The 24,303-nt window shown below is 39.5% G+C and overlaps 1 protein-coding gene and 1 pseudogene across 8 annotated transcripts in view; one reads left to right on the top strand and one right to left on the bottom strand.

Annotated features, from left to right (window-relative positions):
* LOC102620453 (agamous-like MADS-box protein AGL11) overlaps nucleotides 1–23,808 on the bottom strand; it is an 86,675-nt gene extending 62,867 nt beyond the window's left edge. Inside the window, exons 1-9 of one of the 8 annotated variants that reach the window (XM_052436956.1) lie at nucleotides 23,648–23,808; nucleotides 22,530–22,716; nucleotides 18,215–18,296; nucleotides 17,979–18,040; nucleotides 17,758–17,857; nucleotides 17,532–17,573; nucleotides 17,406–17,447; nucleotides 17,165–17,322; nucleotides 16,721–17,079 (exon numbers count right to left, since the gene is read on the bottom strand). In XM_052436956.1, coding sequence (XP_052292916.1) covers nucleotides 17,076–17,079; nucleotides 17,165–17,322; nucleotides 17,406–17,447; nucleotides 17,532–17,573; nucleotides 17,758–17,857; nucleotides 17,979–18,040; nucleotides 18,215–18,296; nucleotides 22,530–22,711 — 672 coding nt within the window. In that variant the 5' untranslated portion in view covers nucleotides 22,712–22,716; nucleotides 23,648–23,808 and the 3' untranslated portion in view covers nucleotides 16,721–17,075. Of the gene's footprint in view, nucleotides 1–16,720; nucleotides 17,080–17,160; nucleotides 17,323–17,405; nucleotides 17,448–17,531; nucleotides 17,574–17,757; nucleotides 17,858–17,978; nucleotides 18,041–18,214; nucleotides 18,300–22,529; nucleotides 22,717–22,809; nucleotides 22,960–23,423; nucleotides 23,515–23,647 lie in introns of those variants that run through there. The other 7 variants (XM_052436954.1, XM_052436955.1, XM_052436952.1 and 4 more) reach the window with 7 other exon arrangements.
* LOC102616682 (immune-associated nucleotide-binding protein 9-like) lies at nucleotides 566–16,304 on the top strand (annotated as a pseudogene).
* Nucleotides 23,809–24,303: the final 495 nt, after the last annotated feature.

Here is a 24,303-nt window from a genome sequence, read left to right on the forward strand (position 1 = left end):
TAACTTATTTAAAGCAATTTGATAAATTTTACTTACACACAAACACTCAATAATAACTATCCTACTCAATTTAAGAGGAAAAAAATAAATAAACAAAAGTGGGCGTTACACGGACACATTTTATCTTTTAAATGTTCCCTAAGCCCGTTCTAAAAGAATTAAATAAAAAAATTGAACACATTTTTCATGTAACAAAAGAACTATAGTTCAATGACAAGAGTGTTATTTGATGGTTTTAAAGTCTTGGTTAAAATCTCAATAGCCACATTATTTTATTTTTTTTTAATATTTTGTCATAACTATTTAAAAAAAATGATACTTTCATGCATTTAACTATATTGTCGGAGTCTGAATGATTTTTATTTTTAATATTTTTTTATGAATTTATCCATGTTCGATTGGATAATATTTAAAGTAATAACAAATACAGGTTTTAATGGAGTGCAATTGTAAGGGTATGCTGACTAAATTTTCTTTCTTATTGTTTAATGGTAAAAACTGAATTCAATGTGAAGTGGTTTGATATTGTAAACGCATTGCAGGTAAATTGAATTTTTTTTTTATGATGGGAGGAAGAGTGATTGATGTCAATTCGAAGCCTACTCCCCCATCTAATATAGAGCGCACTTTGGTTTTAGTTGGCCGTACTGGCAATGGCAAAAGTGCGACGGCCAACAGTATTCTCGGAAGAAGAGCCTTCAAGTCGAGGCCTGGCTCGTCTGGTGTTACTAAAACTTGTGAAATGCAGAGAACCTAGCTCAAAGATGGCCAAGTTGTTAATGTCATTGATACCCCTGGTAATTTACTAATGGTGGTGTTGTGCAAATTTTAATGTACTCGCAAGCGCACGAATCTATTGTAGTATAGATCTATGGTGACGAGTGTCGATCCCACGAGGAGGTGGATTTTAATTGTGTATAGAATTAATTTTGTAAATGGGTTGTTGGATTTATGGTGGAAATGATTTGGTATATGCTAAAACTTAAATTAAAATGGCGAGAATAAATTCTAAAATTGGAATTGCAATGGCGAGAATAAATTGAAGATAATTCTATTGAAATGACGTACTTTGGTATCTGGATCCGTATCAACATGCATCATGGGCTAAATAATCCGTATTAATGCCAATTAAATCATGAGGGGGGAATCCACACCTCATGAACCACGCTCTAATCAATATGGTGCTAAGGGCTTATCGTGCCAAATAATAATAACCTTGTACTAGGGGGCCGGTGAAACCAAGGCGGTACTAGACAAGAATATTATTATTTGTCGACGAGAAGTCAAAACATCCACAAAAACTAGAGGGGAAGAGAAAATAAATTTACCAAATTAAGCCCATGACACATGTTGAGACTTCACCTTCAACCCAAGCTCGAACGGAAATTAGCTACTCATAATTGAACTAGGGGCAAAATGGAAATTTATTAAAATACGAAGAAAATACAATATGGAGAAGGAATTACAGAAAATGGATCCCAAAAATGGATTCAGAGATATCAAATTAGGGGGGGAGGCCCCCTTTTTATAGATACATGGAGTAAATCATGGCCATCGGATTAAAAACAGTTTGGACGCTCAGGATTGCGCCACGTCATCAGTCAACAGTCCACGGTTTGACCACGCGGATGAACAGTAACACGGTTTGACCCGACTTTGAACAGTAACGCGGTTTGGTTGAAACTAATCCTGCGTGATGCATGCACCGTACGCGAGATTTTTCGTCCACTGATATAATGTGAATAGTGTCATTTTTCCTTTTATGGTCCTCCTAAGGTTTTCGACCGTCCTGAGTTCAAAAGTGATGTCCGTTTTGCCGTCTGATCTCTCCTTTATTGTGAAATGACTATAATGCCCCTAGAATACATAAATTACTTAATTAAAATAAAACACACGTAATTAAATCATAAGAATGTTAAATACATAAAAGTAAGGGTTGTTAGTAAGACTTGAAATGTAAAATGACGGTTTTCTCCTTTATAAATATGCATTTTCTAACACTCAACAGGTGGTACCTAGATATTCCAGTCCATGCTTGTTGATGTTGTGGTGGTAAATAGATTGATGTTATGAGCCATTGCAGGACTTTTTGATTCTTCGGCTGGCTCTGAGTTTGTCAGCAAGGAAATTGTCAAATGTATTGGTGTTGATGCTGAAATCTGCTCGTCCTCTACCCGACCAGATCTTTACACCAACGCTTATGTTATCAACAGTGAGGATGTCAATTTCTTCTTGCTTCGACGATCGTTCTGGCCACCGAAGTTGGAATTATCCTTCCTTCTCCCACTAAGCCTGCGTTCACAAAAGTGGATCAGAGACGCCGGTGGTATTGCCGGCGTAAACCCTCCGATGCCTAAGTTAGCACAAGGTGTTTACGGGAAAACGGTACAATTAAGATTCGATAAATTGTTTATAATGAGCTCACAATTTGTATTGAAAATGGTCTGGTTTCAATTTGACAGAGTTTTCCCTTCTCTCAATTTTTCTCTCCCCTTCTTCATCGATTTCTTCCTCTTTTATAGCCGCTGTCCCACGTTTCCGTTCACCCTTCATCCCCCCTTTTTCGGGTAGTGGCAGCCCCTCATGGAACTCTAACTACTACATTGTGGGCAAACGTGGGGTCTCGCGTCTCCCTCAACGGTTTTGGGAAAAGCGCAACTGTCGTGATTCTGTGAGATCGCGTTCCCGCTCTTTGGGGAATGGGTATCGGCTCGGTATATGTCTTTGGTCGGTATATTCCTCTGGCTGGTACTCGTCTCTGGTCGGCTCATGTTTGTAGAAGGCTCATTATCAGTGTTCTGCTCGTACCGTTCGGCTGAGGTGATCCACCCGGGGTGGGAATGATGGCATGGCCGAGCTGGTGCTCTTATTTACCTAACACCAATCCCCCAGTTTCTGGTCTTGCGAGTGAAACGAGTTGAGAGTAGAAACTAATAATAGAATCTTACCGGCCCGGGGAACCTCCCATCTAGTCTTCTGTTTACTGGGATGGACCTGAGGTTCCCTCTCTCGCCTGAGGAGATTTTTATCCGAGTATGGGCCTTTATGAATATATCTCGTATATATTTGGGCCTATGTCTCGTCAGGCCTTTTATAACGGCTAGTGACGTGGCGCTTCCCGACTCTTCGTATTTAAAATTTGAAACGACGGGCTATCCATCCTCGATATATGGTGAGTGAACTGGCATCCCCATCACTTAAACACTTCCATTTTCCCCTTTTCGTTTCAAATCCCTAGACTGAAATCATCATCGTTTTACTATTCGTTTCTCTGTCGTGAGACAACTCCTACGAACTTCGTTCATACTTCCCATGTCCGGAGTATCCACTTGCTGGGTGTTTTCTTTGTCACTGCAGCGCTATCAGTGCCAGTTTATTCCAGGTATTGCCTTTAACCTCTTCTTTGGTTGTTGTTGATTGGGTTCTGTGTTGCCCCTTTTTGTATTTGTGTACTCGGGCTTGTTTTGGTTTCCTTTTGAGACTTCGATAAGTCAAATCGAAGAAGGAAGTTGATTGCAAATGAGAGTGACGAAGAAACAGAGGATTCACACCTTAACTTGTCAATACCCACTGATTTTTTACGTCCCTCTAGTAGTGTAGGCCCCTCCCATGGCATGGATACCTTTGAGTACCCACGTCCCTTGACCATTTCACCTTCCCCTGAATTAGAGCTTGTAGGAAATAGAGGGGGACCTGCGTCGGGCTCTAGTGAGAACCACAGTTCTGGTGGGGTTGGGATCCCTGAAGAAGTGGGTGATGGTGAGGGAAGCAGTTTCGAGCCAAGCCGACCTCCTAAGAAGAGAAACCTTGGCCATAAGGTGGAGGCGGATTCTTACCCTATCAACTACATAGCCTGTGCCACCACCCAAACTGATCTATTCAAGCTTAGGAACCTTTACGACATTCCTGAGGAGGTTCTCCTTGTGGTTCCTGAGAAAGGTGATGTTCCTAGTCGGCCTTCGCGGGGGTATGTGACGATGCACCTGGAGAGTTTCAGACTAGGAGCTCGGTTGCCCCTTTAGCGTTATTTTGCCAAGATACTGGGGGGTATGCACCTGGCCCTGGTCAGTTACATCCGAATGGGTGGAGGGTTCTCTCGGCTATGTTCGTGTTATGGGAGAGGTGTGGATCAGAGGAGCCCTCCCCTGTTGAAATGAAGCATTTATACCAGCTGAGGAGTAGCCGAAGGAAGCAAGCTGGTATTATTTCATGTCGAGCTCTGCGAAGAGGAAGCCAATCACCGGTTTTCCCTCCTCGTGCAAAAATTGGAAGAATAAATTCTTCTTTGCTGGAGGAAATTGATGTCCAGCAGCCCGTTCGTTGGGTGGTGATATTTACCTTCTAACGCATTTTGTCACCCCAGGTCGTTCATTTTTTGCCTATATTCTTTCTCAAATTGCCACTTATTGGGTTCTTTAACCTTGTTTGTTTTTTCAGAATCGTGGGGTTTAGTTAAGGATCTTGAAGACCGACCTTTGCTTCAGGTGGAAACTGCTCTGGTGAACGCGTCTACTTGCCAAGACCTCCTATCACCAACAAACTTGGTCGGTTCGGGCTTAGTAGACATTGATGCTGAATGGATAACAAGATCCTCAGCGCGATGAGCAGAAAGCATGGTCGGGCTCCAAGCAGCTCCAGCAACCCTCCCCCTCCTCCAAAGAAAGTCAGTGTTGGTCCTTCTAAGGCTTCTATTCCTGCTCTGCCCCTTCCTCCACCTCGTAAGAGCGGTGGGGAGAAAACTACTGACAAGAGTTCTGAGGTCAGCACTCGCTCTGGGGACCGATCCTCTCCTCTTCCGGCTCGTGATCAGGGTGACTACCTGACCCCGTATCAGATGGACTATGGGAAGTCAGTAGGAGCGAAAATGGTCCAGAACCGAAAACTCCTTCAAGCTGGCTACCATAGTTTCTTGTTACAAGAACAGGATCACGCTCCATGAAATGAAGCTTCAAGCTGACAACTAGGATTTGAAGAAGAAAGTTGAGTATGCTGATCGCTCGAAGGAGAAACTGGCCAAGCTGAACAAGCAGATTACGGAGCTGGAGGAGAAAGTTGCGGTTGCTAAGTCCACTTCCTCCAAACTTGAGGGTGAGTTGGGTGACCTGAAGTCTGATCTTCAGGCTACTCAAAGTGAAAGAGATACTTTGAGGACCGCCCTTGAGGGAGAAATCAAATCCCTGAGTGAGCAGTTAGCTGAGGCGAAAGGCAAATCCATTGATGTGGACGATCGGTTGGATGCCGAGTATGACTCTGGGGTTGCTTTCTGCTATAAGTGCATCATGTCTGTGCTTAAGGAAGAATACCCCGAGCTGGACATGAGTAAGCTGGAGGCTGGAGTGCAGAGAGATATGGCTGAGGCCGGCCAGGGAGATAAGGAGCAAGGTGAGCAGGATTAGGTGGAGGCTCCTTTAGATGGGGTGCAGGAGGAGGAAGCTAGGGGACGTGCTTTTGAAGTGGGTCAAGGGTCCGTGCCTCCTCCTCCCGGTATTGCTAATCTTCCACCCCCTGAGATTACTGATCCTTCACCTCCCGAGATTGCTGATCCTTCGATTGCTGGAGCCGTCAACGCTCCCAATTTTTAGGCCTATTTTTGTATAAACTCTAAAGTTTTCATTTGTTTTGTAAACATTTTGAGCATAAATTCTAAATGCTTTCTATTGGCTCTTCTGTTGTGGTTTTACTTATAGATCATTTCTGCAAATTGTCTTAACGCTTTTTGTTGACTTTGCCTGCTAGTCCTTTGATCGACTGAGTATGAATAGGCACTTGTTTGCCATAATCAAATTTGTAGATTTGTCTGCTGGTCCTTTAAGCGACCGAGCAGGAATAGGCACTCACTTGCCTTAGTAGAATTTCGTAAAGTTGCCTGCTGGTCTTTCGTTGACCGAGCAGGATCAGGTACTTGCTTGCCTTTGTAGAATTTTGTAGTATTGCATGTTGGTCATTCGTTGACCGAGCAGGATTAGGCATTCGCTTGCCTTAGTAGAATTTCGCAAAATTTCTTGCTGGTCTTTTCGTTGACCGAACAGGAGTAGGCATTTACTTGCCTTAGTACAATTTTCGTAAAATTGCTTGCTGGTCTTTCGTTGACCGAGCAGGAGCAGACACTTGGTTGCCTTAGTAAAATTTCTTGAAATTGCCTGCTGGTCTTTGCTGACCGAGCAGGAACAGGCACTTACTTGCCTTAGTAAAATTTCTTAAAATTGCCTGCTGGTCTTTCGTTGTCCGAGCAGGAACAGGCACTTACTTGCCTTAGTAAAATTTCTTGAAATTGCCTGCTGGTCTTTCGTTGACCGAGCAGGAACAGGCACTTACTTGCCTTAGTAAAATTTCTTAAAATTGTCTGCTGGTCTTTCGTTGACCGAGCAAGAACAAGCACTTACTTGCCTTAGTAAAATTTCTTGAAATTGTCTACTGGTCTTTCGTTGACCGAGCAAGAACAAGCACTTACTGGCCTTAGTAAAATTTCTTAAAATTGCCTGCTGGTCTTTCGTTGACCGAGCATGAGCAGGCACTTACTTGCCTTAGTAAAATTTTTAATAGGCTTGCTAGCAGGGGGATTTCATGCTGAATTCATCTTTATTGAAATTTGAATGTATTACAGAAATACGGAATATATGCATGTGCAACAATTCATCATGCATTTAACAGAAATAATTCATCAAGATGAAGACTCAGTAGAGCACTTTGCTTACTGGAAATATTTCTTCAAGTGTTCGGCATTCCATGACCTTTTCACTTCTCGTCCGTCTGGTTACGCTAGCTTGTAAGCTCTTGGTCCAGTCACTCGTATCACCCTGTATGGGCCTTCCCATTTCGGGCCAAGTGCGCCATGGTTAGGGTCCCTAGTGTTTTGGTTCACCTTCCCAAGTACCCAATCCCCTGCTTGGAACTGCCTCACACATACGTTCTTGTTGTAATAACGCATAACCCTTTGCTGACACTGGGACACTTTCAGCGAGGCCCCTTCCCTTTTCTCCTTCAGCAGGTCCAGGCTCAAACAGATCTGCTCGTTGTTCTGCTCCTCATTAAAGTATTCCGTCCGATGTGTTCCCACCCCAATTTCTGCTGGGGTACCGCCTCATGACCAAAAGCTAAAGCGAACGAGGTTTCCCCTGTGGCGGTTTTGTGAGTTGTCCGGTAAGCCCATAATACTCCTAGTAGCTCGTCAACCCAAGCTCCCTTCTTTTCTCCCAGTCTAGTTTTCAGGAGTTTCTTTACCACTTTGTTGGCTGCTTCCACTTGTCCGTTTGCCTGGGGATGTGCGGGTGTGTAGAACTTCAAGTCTACCCCCAGGTTTCGGCAAAATTTCCTGAAGTTGTTGTTGTCGAATTGCCTTCCATTGTCTGTAATGATGGCATAGAGGATCCCGTATCTGCAGATGATATTCTTTCAAATAAAATCCGTTATTTTCCTCTCCGTGATTTGGCTGAGGACTCCCACTTCTACCCACTTGATAAAGTAGTCTACTGCCACAATTGCGTGTGTCGCCGCTCCTCGGCCCTTAGGTAACAAACCAATCAGGTCGATTCCCTATTGGGCGAAAGGCCATGGGGATGTCATAGTGGTCAGCTTTTCTCGGGTTGTGCAGGAACCTCAGAGAAACTTTGGCAGGTTTTACAGTTCTTTGCCATCCTTTTCGTATCCTGGTGCATGGTTGGCCAGAAGTATCCTTGCCGGAGTGCCTTGAAGGCTAAAGTTCTTGCTCCCGAGTGATTGCCACATATTCCTTCATGAATCTCCCTCAGCACATAATCTGCTTCCTCGTCATCCAAACATCTTAAAAGGGGCAAAGTGAATCCTCAGCGGTAGAGTACTCCATCGAGCAGCGTGTACCTGGCTGCTCGGCATTTTAATTTTCTTGCTTGCCTCTTGTCCTCCGGCAAAATGCCATCGCGAATGTATGAGAGAGTCGGGTCCATCCAAGATTCTTCGGTGCTTACTCTCATTACCTCTACTTCCTCCCCTATACTTGGCGAGGTCCTTACTTCTAATGGAACCGACTTCGGTAATTTTGGATCCGCAATTACAGCCATTCTAGCCAATATATCTGCTCGGTAATTCTTATTCCGGGATATCTGCTTTACCTCTACCTCTTTGAAAAGCCCAACTATTTGCTTCGCCTTTTTCAAATAAAGACCCAACTTCTCTTCCCTTACTTGAAATTGATCGCTGAGCTGATTACATACTAGCAGGGAATCTGCCCGGATTTCTACTCTTTCTGCTCGTAGTGCATGTGCAAGCCCGAGCCCAGCAATGGAGGCCTCATATTCAGTTTGGTTATTCGTAAGCTAGAACTCGAATTTTACTGCACAGGATACCTCGACCCCTTCTGGGCTCCGTATTACAACTCCTGCTCCGGATCCCTGTTCACTACGTGACCCATCAACCATCATCAACCACACCCCTTCTGGTTTTTCCTGCTCTACTGCTTGTTCCTCCCGAATCTCTTCCCCTAGTTTAGCTCGGTCAACTATAAAATCGGCCAGAGCTTGGGCTTTGATTGCTCCTCGGGGCCTATAAGTTAGGTCAAATTCACTCAGCTCCACAGACTATTTTACCAACTGACCAGATGCATTTGGTTTTTTAACCATTTACCGAAGGGGCTGGTCAGTCATCACAATAATCTGATGGGCTTGGAAATATGGTCGGAGTTTGCGTGCTGCCGTTATTAGAGCCAGCGCCCACTTCTCCATCAGTGGATACCTGGTTTCTGCGTCCACTAGGGCCTTGCTTATGTAGTATACTGGGTGTTGCTTTCCTTTTTCCTCTCTGACTAATACCGAGCTGGTAGCCCATTTAGAGATTGCCAAGTATAAAAACAGCTGGTCACCCTCTCTCAGAGTTGATAGTAACGGGGCGTGAGTCAAATATTCCTTCAGCTGCCCAAATGCTTCCTCGCATTCTGATGTCCACTCCATCTTTCTCCATTTTTTTATGGTTTGGAAGAAAATGTGGCATTTATCCGTGGCCCGCGAGATGAATCGGTTCAACGCTGCCAACTTCCCTGTAAGGCTCTGCACCTCCTTAACCGTTCATAGGGACCTCATTTCTGTCACCACCCGTATTTTTTTCGGGTTGGCCTACCAGGAACCCTAAGAACTTACCAGAGCTAACCCCGAAGGCACATTTATCTGGGTTCAACTTCATTTCGTACTTCCTCAGCAATTCAAAGGTCTCTTCTAGGAGCTTCACATGATCCCTCGATTATTTGGACTTTGTAATCATATCATCCACATACACTTCCATAGTGTGACCAATCAATGGTTTGAAGATCTTATTCACCAACCTTTGATAGGTAGCTCCCGCATTCTTTAGGCCGAAAGGCATCACCCTGTAGCAAAACAAACCCATGTTAGTTATAAAAGTGGTGCTTTCCTCATCCTACTCGTCCATGGGTATCTGGTTGTATCTGGAAAAGGCATCCATGAAATTGAGCAGACTGTGACCCGCTGTTGAGTCCACCAACTGATTTATTTTTGGTAGGGGAAAGCTGTCCTTCCGGCATGCCTTATTGAGGTCCGTGAAGTTTACACACATTCTCCACTTCCCATTGGCCTTCTTTACCAGTACTACATTGGAAATCCACTCCGGGTACTTGGCTTCCCTTATAAATCCTACTTTCAACAGCTTTTCCACCTCGGCATTTATGGCCTCGTTCCTTTCCTGGTTAAAGCACCTCCTCTTCTACCTTACCGGCCTTGCTCCTCTTCTAATCGCCAACTTGTGGCAGGCTACCCTTCGATCAATTTCTGGCATATCCTCATGAGACCAGGCAAATATATCTGCATGGGACTGTAGACACTTCACCAGCTCACCTTTTATCGTCTCACCCAATCTTGACCCGATCTTAACCACTCTGCTCGGGTTATTCTTACTCACCAAGACCTCCTCCAGATTCTCAACAGGTTCCTAGTGACCCTTTTTGGAACCTCCTCGGTTATCTAAAGAGGTAATCTGCAGCGTCTCCTTGGCCGCTGTAGCATAGCAGCTTCTCGTCATTCTCTGGTCGTCTTTTACTGCACCGACAACCCCATTTACTCTATACTTCAACGCCAGATAATGCGTGGATATAATGCATTGGCTTATCCTCATGAACGGTCTCCCTAGTATCATCTGGTAGGGGCTTCTCTCTTTTACCACAACGAAGTCCAGCATCATTGTCTTATCAAACGGTTTTGCCCCCACAGTGATAGGGAACTCGATGATCCCCATGGGGGTTAACCGTCCTCCTCCAAATCCCTTCAAGGATGTATTCATCTTCTCCAGTTTTAAGTTCGAAATTCCCATGTCATCTAGGGCCGACTTAAACAGGATGTCAACCGAGCTACCCGTGTCCACCAGTATTCACCGCAAATCTGTACCAGCCATCATTGCCTTAATCACCAATGTATCCTCATGAGGATATAAGGCACCATCTTCGTCGTCATCTGTCCACATAATAGGAACTTGCCTCACCCTTGCCCTCTTGGCTGCTGGCAAATTGAAAAGCACTTCTTTGCTGGTCATGGTGTATCTCCCATAATTCTTTCGTGCCCTGTTTGAGTCCCCGGCCAAGGTTGACCCTCCTGCTATCACACGGATGGTCGGCTGTTCACGTTCCAGATACCTCTCGACTCATTCATCCCACGTGTACTGTGATTCAATGACAGGGGACACTCCATCCACATACTCATCCAAGTACCGGTTCCTCACCAAATCCTCCACTTGAATCTTTAAGTCATGACATTGGCTGATAGTGTGACCGTGAGTATTGTGGAATTTGCAGAACCTGCTCTTATCACGTCGGTGAGCAGATTTTATTATAGGGGCGGGAGGGTATAGCAGACCTTGTTCTTCGATCCTCTCATATAATTCCTCCATGAAAATTTTTAATGGGGTGTACTGCCTGTAAGCCAAGCTCTGGTCGACCAGTTGAACTGCTCGGCTATCATGGATATCATCCCGGGCTGGTATCGTCGGTAGCTGATCTGGTCGTCCAGTCCTGGAGTTAGTTGTATGTAATGCTCTAGGAGTGTTATGATAAGGGTGGGCAGCCATCTACCTGAATTCTCGTTGCCGCTCCAGGAACGGGGGGCGCGGAGGTGAAGCCCGGCTGTGTTAGAACTGTTGTGATCTCAGGGCTATGGGGTAAGGGCGGGACCGAGCTGATATCCCGCCCATTACAGAAGATTCCCCAGCTCGTTTTCCCGATCCGCTCCCGTTCGGGGCTCTCCGTTCCTTTCGTCTCAGCTCTTCCAGCTGTTCACTTTTTATCCTTGCTGATTTCTCCTCTTCGATTTTTATATCTCTCCTCGCCTGATCATACCCTGCCGAATAATTCTGTACCAAGGGACTTCTCAAGTTATACCACAGTCAGCCTATTCTTACACCTTCTTTTAATCCCCTCAATGCCTGCGCGTGATTAAAAGCTCACAGATCCAGCACGGCTCGGTGATATCATTTTACAAAATCCCGAAGGGATTCATGCTCCTCCTGTTTCATCCCCATCAGTTCTATCATGCCGTCCTCTGGGGCCACTGCTCCTCGGAACTGTTTGGCCAACTCCTAGCACATCTACTCGTACCCCTTTATACTTTCTCGGGGCAGCTTGTGGTACCATTCTCGGGCTCGTCCCTCTAGTGTCAATGGGAACACCCTGCACCTCTGAGCTGGTGTCAGCCCCTGCACACTCGTCATGTCGTTGAAATACTCAATATGCACCAGCGGGTCACTTCGCCCGGAGTATTTGAGGTCGAGGAATCGAAAGTCTCTTAGGATTACGGTACCCATGATCTCGGTTGATAACGGAGACCCTTCATCTAGCATTATCCTCCAGCTCAGGGGCTTTCTCTTGCCCTGTATCTCCTCCATCACTTGTGCCAATCTGCGCACCTCTCCCTCCAATTCTACAGCATGGTTAGGATCACGTGCAGCTATCTGATCTCGTTCCTGCTCGGCATTCTGCAACCGCTGCCTGAGCTCCCCTTCATCAACATTGGCTGCTCGGCCATCAATTTCCAGTACCCGTCCGGGACGAGGTTGGTCCCTCCCTTCATCCACGCGTTTTGCTGGAACCCAATCAGTATTTCTGTGGGGATGTACCCCATTAGGTTGGTCCACCGGCGGAGGGATTTCCTCGACTCTACGCCTCCGGAGGCTGGGTTCTGCTCCAACTTCATCTCTCCCCGCGGGGGTTTCACAATCCCTTCTCTGCTCATCCTTTAGCTCATACAGTATGGCCGTGAGAGTCTCCATTTGTTTCTCCATCCACTCCAGTCGATCTTGCATCATCCTCTCTCGAGCTTCATTCGCAATTTCCCGAAGAGTGATTGTCTCAACAATTTCATTGTCATCCCTCAAAGCATTCTTCCTTGACACATCCATACCTAATCGTTCGCTGCTTCTCCGGTTACTATTAACTTAGTGGTAGCTTTTTATCCAGCTCCCCACAGACGGCGCCAAAATGTTAATGCTGAAATCTGCTTGTCCTCTACCCGACCAGATCTTTACACCAACGCTTATGTTATCAACAGTGAGGATGTCAATTTCTTCTTGCTTCAACGATCGTTCTGGCCACCGAAGTTGGAATTATCCTTCCTTCTCCCACTAAGCCTGCGTTCACAAAAGTGAATTAGAGACGCCGGTGGTTTTGCCGGCATAAACCCTCTGATGCCTAAGTTAGCACAAGGTATTTACGGGAAAACGGTACAATTAAGATTCGATAAATTGTTTATAATGAGCTCACAATTTGTATTGAAAATGGTCTGGTTTCAATTTGACAGAGTTTTCCCTTCTCTCAATTTTTCTCTCCCCTTCTTCATCGATTTCTTCCTCTTTTATAGCCGCTGTCCCACGTTTCCGTTCACCCTTCATCCCCCCTTTTTCGGGTAGTGGCAGCCCCTCATGGAACTCTAACTACTACATTGTGGGCAAACGTGGGGTCTCGCGTCTCCCTCAACGGTTTTGGGAAAAGCGCAACTGTCGTGATTCTGTGAGATCGCGTTCCCGCTCTTTGGGGAATGGGTATCGGCTCGGTATATGTCTTTGGTCGGTATATTCCTCTGGCTGGTACTCGTCTCTGGTCGGCTCATGTTTGTAGAAGGCTCATTATCAGTGTTCTGCTCGTACCGTTCGGCTGAGGTGATCCACCCCGGGGTGGAGATGATGGCATGGCCGAGCTGGTGCTCTTATTTACCTAACAATTGGTATGGCCAAGGATGGGATCCATGCAGTCCTTGTTCGGGAAAAAATTTTTTGACTATATGATCGTTGTTTTCACGGGAGGGGATGAACTTGAAGATAATGACGAAACGTTAGAAGATTATTTGGGTCGTGAGTGTCCAAAGCCGTTAAAGGTTTGTTTCTGAACGGCAGTAGTGTTTGATAATTTCATTAGTCATTTTGATCAAGTTGTCTTTGGTTGGTTCTTTTGTGAAGTTTTAGACTACTTTACGGTTGGACTATTGGAGGTTTAATATAAATATATGCATGCTGAAAATACTAGATAGGTTTCTAGTAGTCCAGCCATCTTAAAATTCCATTTTCAATAGTGCTTCATTTCCTGAATGGTTTTCTTCTGCCAAGCGGGATTGGCCGGAGAGGTGATTGGTTGGTAATTTTCTGCTGGCATTACTTAATTTTAGTCATATTTTAATGTCTTCCAATGAGATGTCATTCATTCATTTGCTAAACATTTATGCTTTTCTTATTTTTATTCTTTGATTTCATCTACTATTTAATCTTGGTTCTTATTCTATTAATGCGTGTTCATTTGTTTGTTTCTTAAAATATGCACCTCTTTGATTTATATGCTTAAAATTATCCTACTTTTAAGATTTTAAAAGTATGCCAAGGAGGATATGACTTGCCATACAGATCCGTTTTATTAGGCGTTGTTTGAATAAAATATCAAGTCTAAGCTTCAGAATTGGTGTCTAAAATTTCAATGTACGATCTTTTTTCAGTTTCAACATGGAAATCTCTTATTTTTAGTATTTACTTGATGAATTTGGTTCCTAAAACTTTTTAAGTTGAGAAAGATTTATATCAAGTTCCTCTATTTTATTGCATATTTGATTTAACCTATGAGGAGTAGGAAGAAAAATAACAAAAATGAAAATAAAGACCCCTTCAAGTTGTAGCTTTGCGATTAACGAAATCGGGTTATTTTACAGTTAAAGGGAACTTTGTTTTACTTATTGTACTAACTTTTGTAGTTTGAAGGAATCAAAATTTTTTAATTATAATGCCGCAAAATTAGGTTAATTATGTAGATGCCACAGAAAATGTGATAATATCTTTTGGCAGTTTGGAGGTTTGGTCACTTGAGTTTGTTTATGAAAATAGTACGGTCTTTCTTGCTTTGTTCTATAATGTAAGAATTTGCCTAGTGAAGAGGCACTGCTTTGTAGTTACTAATTTTGATTGGGTCAATTCTTTTCATATATGCTGATTATTATTATTATTATTATTTCTGTTATATGGAATGCTGATCACCTTTTAAGATCTTTAAATTTGATGGACGTAAAAGTTTATTGTAAGTGGTCAAACCACAAGGAGAATGGAATTAATTATTAAAATTTGATTATTGCTTGCCCTTAACCAGTTTTTGGGGATGCAAGATATTAAGTACCAATGATCACAATAAAAACAAATTTTGTCAGCTGAATATCTTTAAACTTTTAGAGACTACAAGTGTTTGATGGGTTTATCAATGCTTACGAAAGGAGCTAACATTTCCTGATCATTTTCCCATTATTTTAGGAAATCCTTGAACTATGTGATAATAGGTGCGTGCCTTTTGATAACAAGACTAAGGATGCGGCCATGAGAACTGAGCAAGTTGGGAAGAAGTGGTTAACTCTGTGATCGTGCAGAATGGTGGGCAACCATATACAGACGAAATCTTTGCTGGGTTGAAATTGACTTCATTACTATCGTGATAGATTTCTGTGCTGCTTCTTTCTGAATATGTCAAGACAATGTCTCTTTTTCTTTTTCTTTTTCTTTTTCTTTTTTTCTACTCAGGAAGGGCTGCTAAACTACGTGATCAACAAGTTGAGGTTGATTCTCTCAAGGGATATTCAAAACGAGAAATTTCAGAGCTGAAGGAGCAGATGCAAAAATCATATGAAGATCAACTCAAACGAGCTACTGAGATGGTATTTTTTATGCTCCTTGTTTTGACATCAAAATATGACATGCATATGTGTTCATTTCTCAGATCTGGTAATCATTTCTAAAACTGTGTAATTAAAAAATGCCTATAAAGCGTGCCAGTACCTATAATGATATTCTAAATTGTGAGACTTGGAGGTGGTAAAGACTGCCGCTGTGTTCTTACCCCTAGATTGTTTCTTGATGAAATTAAGTGGGTTACTCTATAATAGTTGCTATAGGTGGTTTGCTCATCATGACTTGCATTTAGGAATGGATTCTGCCCTTGTTTAGTCGTGAATCATAAGAACATTTCTTTTAATACTGTAGATCCTGTTTTGTTGCTAGGAATTTTGCAGCCCTGAATCTGTGGGAACACTTGAAATGTTATAAGCAAGTATTGTCATATTCTAATTTTGTTAAAAACAGAATAGCCACATTCAAAATAAGCTTTTTTGAAAATACAGTTAGGTACACGGAACCTAATCAAATAGTTGCGTAGTTTTGATTTTCCTTTCCACGGTTTTAATTTATAGCAAGGCAGTAGAATGATCCAGCATTAAGCCAGGTCCTATTCAACAATAATCTAGATTTGCTGTAATATTCTGTGTAATGACTATATATCTGAGGTGCTAATAAATTTGTCTCCACACTCCTAGAGTATGGCAAAATGAAAAAGTTAGTAGATTCTTTAACACTTTATATTTTGGATTTATGTGATTATTTTTTTAAGCTTTTGTTTCTACCATTTATCAATGATTGAGAGAGTGGAATTGATTGAACTAAGCAAGTTCTGCCAAGTATGATGAACTTAGCAACTCCCTTTGCAATTGAATTAAACTAAATTAATACTTAAGAATTTTCTTCTCTTAAGTTGGAGTTTTATATTACCAATACCCAATGTTTTTGGTATTATGCTGTACTCTAGGGCTTAGTGGCATGTTTTCTGACTGATATTGATGCTTTTTTGATAGGTTGAGTCTAGGCTCGAACAGCGATTGGCAGAGGAGCAAACTGCTCGGTTAAAGGCAGAAGAGGCTGCACAATTAGCTCAAGGGAAGTCAAATGACGAAATTTGTAAGCTTAGGAAGGATCTTGAAAGTGCTCAGAGGGAGACTGCGGAGCTCCGTGAGGAATATGAAAATAGTTGGTGTGCCATTCTTTGACCTAGTCACCTGCAGGCACTATATGCCATTGGCCAGAAATCACCTAAAGTATATTTTTTCTGTTTCCCCTTCCTTTTTAGATGACATCTGAAGTTCATACTGTATTTATTCTCAGTGTTTTACTACAGTCAGGACGCTTATATCTTCTATTATGTAAATGTTCACAGTCCAATCTCGAGTGTGGTCTTAAGATAGTATTGTATGGAAAAATTGTATTGACATCAAATGAAGTTTCTTTTATTGAGCCGTCTAGAATCTTTTCTTACACGGTGGATCCAAAGAGATCTGATTCTTTTCTCCTCATGGAGCTCTTAACGAACGCTATACCACATTTGTAACAGATACAACCCAAGATATGCCCTTCTAACATGACTTTCCCAAAAATTCAAACAGACTAATATCCAAGAGACTCTCAATAAAACCACCAAACGTATGACCCTTGTTTGATTCACACCAAACTTATCAAGTACAATATTCATTTATACATATATGACATAATCTTTATTTATACCTTATAGATAGAGCAAATCCTCCAACATCATACAGCATCAGTTATAAAACGTATTAAGTTTCTGCATAGTAACTGGTATCCTAAAGAGAGGAAGCCAGTGATAATTCAGCGTAAGTAATTAGGTTACAGACAAATTCATCCAGTTTCATATATCGCTGGTTTCAAAAATAGTATCAAGTAGCACACACATTCAGTAGATAATGATAGTTTGATCGTAGATCTTTTGTTGAGATGCCACAACTTGATCTCCAGTATCTAGCTTACCTGCAAACGAGAGAAAACATTGAAAACATTGATGCACGGGCAGCACATGCACGTAGAAATGAAATGTGATGGGAGAGTTACTTACCCGAGATGGAGTATCTTCTTGTCCGGGTGAGAGTAAGCAGTGACACCACCCTCGATGATAGCAGGGCTGAAGAAATTCCGTGAAGCTAATGCGTGGATTGCATTCAGCTCTTGCCCAGTCACCATGTTTGCTTGCTGAAACCTCTCCATTTCTGCTATCTGAGTTTTAGAAATAACGTTCTGAAGTTTTGGAAGAGGGCGAGAACAAATGCATTATACATACAAAAGACTGATTTGCATACCTTTGATCGGAGACACACACTTTCATTTTCCAGCTCAATCTCCTATGAAAATGAAAATGTTAAAAGAGTTTCATAAAAGCATGGAAGAAAAAGGCTAAACATGATTTAATGAACTTTAATTATTACCCTTTTCTGCAAGAACTCAATTTCAGCTAGCAGCATTTCATGCTGTTGAACAAAACGGGAAACAGACAAAGCAACAAATTATTTTCAAAATGACATAAATTACATATACTGAACTTATATCGATAAAGTTTATGCAATGTATTATTACAAAACAATGGTTTATTGCTCAAATTCAATTATTTCTTTTCGTCGATTTCGTGCGTGCATAATGCAGTTAATTAATTACCTTCTTGGACCTGATCCTAGTGATGCCTCGCTCAAGCCTGTTCTCCAGTTGCTTAAGCTCTTTTACAGTTAAAGAACTCAGAGAATCACCCATCAAATGCCTATATGAAGAGTCAAGAGTGAGGTAACCAATTGAAAATTCAATTGAAATTGTATATTTTGGCTTAATTAATTAACTACGCTTAATATGAAAATGATTGTTCATGAAATAATTGAAAATACCTGTTAGAATTCTGTAACATTTGAATTTGCTGCCGCAGCTTTGCTGACTCCTGCTGATAGTACTGTTTCCGGTGGATCACATGTGATGGGAGAAATTAAATTTTTATTGGGAACTTTATATTTCAATGCTAGCTACGCGCTAACAAATGATAATTAGTTTTTTTTTTCACCTTTTCATAATAAAATATATTCCTAACGAAGCCTGAATTTATAGCTTAAATTAATGAATTACTCACCTGAGCATTGATCTCAGTAACAGTGCCGGAATTTGAATTATCTGAACATGCCTTCTTGTACCTATCAATTGTTGACCTTATGCTGCTACGTGCATAACACATAAATTTCTAATTATTTAGCATAATTGTTTTAATATTTCTTTTTGAAAAAAAGGATTAAGAAAAGAGGAAGCTGAAGTTTAATAAACAATTTTGTTTTTTTATTAAATAGCATTTATGCTATCTCATTAATTTTCATGATCCTTCAGCCTTCAGCTACATGCATAAACAAAAATAGACATAGAAAGAAAGACATACTAAATAAGACGTATATAAAAATATTTTATCTTATTTTTAATACTTTATTCTCAATAAGGACATTGGAATAAGTTTACTAAACCTAGCTACTCTCTACATCTAGCTAGTTCATTAATTCCAAGTCCAAAGTGGCATTTATTTACTCGCAAATTTGAGAGAATTTTATCCCCACAAATCAATTGAATATTGAGATGAGAACTACTAAAATAATAAGTTCAACGCCTGATATTTCAATTTTAAGTTTAATGTGTAAGGTTTCTTTAATCTAACATTTTAAGTTACAAATATAATAATATTCAAGTCACTTATGTCAGCAGCCTCATATGACAGCCACTCCCTATAGTTCCTAGTATCATGAACCCTAATCATAAATGAAATTATATGTGCCCACTCCCTATAATTTGAACTTTGAAGTGAAGAAGCTAGCACTTTATATCACCATCACATTGAAGTGTAAAAATCTCTTTCACGTTTTAGGTTTCTATTCACCATGCATGCAGAAAGAGCAAGACCTAATAGCATTTTAAATTTCTTCAAACAAGTCCATCACTTTAATAGCATGAAAATGTTAATGCAAACTGAGAAAGAAACCAATAGACGATTGAAAATTTTAGGTGCTTTTAAGTCAAAAGTACTGATGAAAACTGAAGTGAAAGATATGATTCAGATTGCTTCAATGAAGAAAAAAGATATGGGAAAACTTTTAAAGCTAAAAGTAGAAACAAAAGCCAAAGAAAACTGAGAATTTGTAAATGATTATAAAAGGAAAGAATCCATCAGGCCAGATTTCAGATCACTGCATGCAGCATGCTGTAATTATTAATATGATTATTAATGCGTTGCAGCTGCTGTGTATTTTGTCAAATGATCTAAAATCCTAGACACAGATAGGAAAGTGGCGACAGCCTTTTATTTTTCTGGGGAATTGGAGTGGACAACTTCGGTCAAATTTTTTAATTTTTTTTCTAAAAATTTTTAGCTATCATGAAATGATGTACTTGCAAGAGTCTAACTTTCATCACGAACAAATATCCATTTATGACATTCGTTTAATTATATCAAAAAGTTGAAATTGTTGCAACAAAATTGTTTAAAAAGAAAATTGTTTTTCACCAAAGCAGTAACTCAAGACCAGCAATATTCTTGACCTCTAAAGTTTCATTACCTATTTTAACATTAAGATGGCATTATTTAAAATTTACCGTAAAAAGTGCAGTTGAATGACTTTCCGATTGTTTGTTTAATCAGTCATTCGAGTTGAACTCCTAAAAAAGATAGGAATTAAAAATAATGTTTGGGCTATGCTCCTTCCCCTTTAATAAAACTTAAAAAAAGAAAAAAATAAAGTCATGATGTGGTTTTATCTCAATAACATTGTTACTGCTCCTATGGGGGATTTTGACCTGTTACTAGTGATATAATTGGCTAATCCAAATATCTGAACTCTGTTATATAATAGGCTAATCCATGCCATTCTAATAAATATCTAACTATTAATTCTAGTAATTAAAAGGGAAAAAAATCTGTACTTTTAGTAGTACATATAAGGTGCGATACCATGCTAGCGATATTGAATGTTAATTAATTATTAACATCAAATGTTATTAAGATGATGACATTATCATTATTTTCCGTAATTAAAAATATTGTAACACTACCGTAATTAGGATTTTAGATGATCATTTTCTTAGCATCTCCATCAGTGATTTGGTTGTTAAGAATCTAAATAGTAAGCAGAAGGGACAATAACTAGTGGGACTCAAAAGGCAATCAAATACGGGTATGAATAGAAAAGGCAATATTATGACAAAGTCCATTTGCTCTTCATGCACCAATAACAGCTGAAACAAGAAGATCTTGTCCCAGTTTCTTTACTTTTTCTGCTTGTTAATAACTTAACATGAAAATAGGAAAGAAGAGAGCTTCATTTAATGAGTTATAATATCACTGTAAACTGAAGAAAAACAAAAAGTGGACTAAGCTGGGCTGCTAGCTTTCACTGAAGAAATGCAAACAAATTGTAGTGAGGCTTCCAAAGCCGGAACTAGAAACAGACAGTAAGTGCCTTTTTTTTTTAATTTTTTAGAATGTGAAATGATGCAAGTAATGTATCATGGGCTATAAAAGAAAGAGAAAAAGAAAAGCTTTCATTGGAAATTTTTGGATTCTTTAAGATATGAAACAGGAGAGACCTTGAAAAGAAAGAAAGGAAAAAAAAAACCTAAAACTGAGATTTCTTAAACAATGGAAGAGTACAACAGAGATAAAAAAAAAAAATGGGAGTAAATTCTTTAAAATATACCAAGGAGGAAAATAAAGATCTATGAAAAACAAATAAAATTCATTGAATGCAGGCATGCAGCAAATAAGTTGAAGTTAGAGGCTGAGAGATGAATATACATGAAACAATTGGTTGCACTTCAAATTATTTTGACACAGGAATATCTGAAAGAATTCTTGACGTTTTGAAAATTATGCATCATAAATAATCTCATTGAATTTAGCAAATCAGTTAATTTCCTAGTACCATCCCTTTTTTTTTTCGGTTGAACTGCTGACCGTAAGATTAAGTTATTATCTAAAACCTACAGAACTAAAGACAAATTTTAATGAGTGCTTATGTGGACGTAAAAGAAAAATGATCCCAATGTTAATATTAAAGACAAGTTTTGATGGACACTCTCATGTAGAACTTGTTTAATCACACACAATGAGAGTGGGTTGTTAAAAATGTTATCATAAATGAAATTAGGTTACTAGATCCCCTCTCTCTATATATATCATCATTTTTAGATGCAGGTGTCCTTATTTTTTTTAATGCGGACACTTTATTAAATCATATGCCCGTATGATAGAATGACTATATATATATATATATATATATATATATATAATCACTTTCTTACAAAATATAAGGCCTTCCCTAAATCATAGGAAACAAGTTGTAATTACATTTTTCTAAAGAAAACTATGGGACATGGTTTAAATCAAGATACTTGGGGTGCGTTTGGACAGCTAAGTCACCCTTAACTAAGCTAGCTAATTGTAGTCCAATTTCAATTATAGATTAATTTATCTTACAATTTCAGACTGCAAGGAAGAAAGGTTTTTACATCTTCAAAGGAAAGTTACGGAGGTGGGTTTTAAATCAAGATACTAATTAGCAATTAACCAGGCTATCCCATCATTGAAGTCTAATTTCGAATATATATGTGTGTACTTCACTGCCTTCAATCTCAAAATCATGCGAACTAAATAGCATCCAAACAAATTACCAAAGCATAATTTTCTAAATCGATTACAAGATCACAGCTGTTACCAGTGAAGAGATTTTAGATCTAAGGATTTCAAATGTTAACACTTATTTCTCCTTAAATCTTAAAGTCAAACAACCGAAATTTTCTTCCAAAAGCCATGATGAGAGAATGAATATTTCTGTTAAAATTTATGAAAACAAATTACTGCTAATAAATGACCATTTTGTACGTTTTCAAGCATCTGCAGACGGCAAAACCTAAAAGGCAGCATCTCAAAACAATTGGGAAATATTAAAAATATATATGCAAAAAAAAAAACTTAAGGATCTTGAAAAACTTGTCAAATTTTGGATGCCACATTGAAAATTGTCAGAGTAGAGTGATAACTCTTTGCCAAAAAAGGAAAATTGCATGCATGTGACCCAGCTCCTGAAATCATAGCTAGTTTCTTAATTTATAACTCGATGAGTTAATAATATTTGGTCATTTACATTATACATACTGTCTGTTTCTCTTCTGTTTTTAGCTCAGAAACAGCTCATCATCATCATCTAATTAATCAACATCCATGCATTGATACATGTTCAATATTATATTAACTACTTTTAACTTATGTTTTGTTCCAAGATTAAAAATGTAAAAAATATCCACAAGAAAAAAAAAATCAAGCGACTGAGGACTATTCAAACATTAGATGATGATGATGATGCATGGATTTATATATGATGAAGAGATCATGAGAAGGCAAAATAAATGATTACTTGCTGTTGGAGTACTCGTAGAGGCGGCCGCGGCTGGAGAAGACAATGAGGGCAACTTCAGCATCACAAAGAACAGAAAGTTCATAAGCTTTCTTCAAGAGTCCATTTCTCCTCTTGCAGAAGGTCACTTGACGATTCGTTGTGTTTTCGATCCTTTTGATCTCAATCTTTCCTCTCCCCATTGGACCTGAAATTAATCAGCCCCTCGTATGTAATTTTGCTCAATTTGATGAAAAGTTTCCGAAGAAAAAAGATATGAAATATTAGAAAGATTATTAACTAATGAAAACACTCATGCCCTTTTCTTGTTTACACGAAAGCAAACTCAGAAAGCTATAGAGATTCAGTTATAGAAGTGAGAATAGAGGCAAAAGCCAGCAAGAAATTGTTTAACAAGATGAAAATACGAAGGTTTGGTTTGGCACTCTATACATACATGCTTATATATAAAATCTTGGAGTAAAAGAAAAGGAAAAGGTATATATTAAGAGAAATGGTACTTGAGGAAGATTGTTTATTTATTTTTAAAATGAAAAAGGAAAAATGGAAAATTTTTGATATGTTGAGATCTAGAACAATGAGTTGAAACTGAACATGAGAAGCCAAAAAGCTGTTGAAAGCCACTGTGAAAACATGTATCGTTGGGTTCCAAGAACATCAGCTGAGAAAAAAAAAATGTTATGCATACAATCTTGAGTTGAACTGATCTAGTAGATCTTTTGTACGGCTGAATTAAAGAAAACCCAATTAAGGCAACCAAATCAAATAAATTTTGAAAAACAAATATATAAATTTGATGTGTGTGTGTGTGTGTGTGTGTGTGTGTGTGTATAATAATGAGATCAAAAGATTTAGAATTAGGGCTAACGAAATAATGAGACCGAATGAATTTACATATAATTTGTGTGTGTGTGTGTGGAGTAAGATTTCATGTAGATTCTATTTATCTAGCAGCAGATCGAAGCTGAAAGGCCATTTTAATCAAGAAACCATGCTAAAAGAGTAAGAAGTATTACATATAAAAATAACATATTTGATGAGATGGATCTGTGACCAAATATTTTCTTTAAAAAGATTATAAGAACAATTAAATAAAATTAAAAAACCTATTTACAGACCTGAGTTTTTTGGCCACAGTCCGGCCAATTCAGCTTTCGGAAAATTTAGAATCCCGAAGAAAAATAGAAAACCAAAATCAATTGTGTTTTATAGACTTCAGTTTTTAGACTCTCTATCATATATATAGCTCTTTCTTTGTTTGGATATCAATAGACTTAAGAGAGAAGAAATAAAGCAAAAGAAAAGCAAGATGAAGTGCTGTGCTGTGCTTTGAAAGTGACATGCAAATTGTTTTTTTGCCAAAATTTTGTACAAGACGTTGTAGTTTTAGCTAAATTAACCTTCTTTGCAGGTTCAAATTCGCACTATAAACTGCAATTTTTGTTCTTTTTTTTTCTTAATAATTTTTCTTTGTCACAAATGAGATTGACTAACATACCCTCGAATAGAATCTAACTACAGTGCCACCATTTGGATTCTTAGTCGATAAAAAATATCTTTGAAAAAATTAGGGTTTTATGTTTTCCACGTATTTGTCCAAGAAAGATTTTATGTTTTGGATTTTGGTCTTGTCAATGTTGAGTGAGTACCGATTTTCAAGTTTGTATATACGTTAAATTAATTGTATGTTTTATTAGTGGGGTGTATAGCATATACATAGAGAGAGAGAGAGAGACGACAGCCTTGTGAACATCATTATGCTGCTTCCTGCAAA

This window comes from Citrus sinensis, chromosome 3, assembly GCF_022201045.2.
Source record: "Citrus sinensis cultivar Valencia sweet orange chromosome 3, DVS_A1.0, whole genome shotgun sequence".
Lineage (NCBI taxonomy): Eukaryota > Viridiplantae > Streptophyta > Magnoliopsida > Sapindales > Rutaceae > Citrus > Citrus sinensis.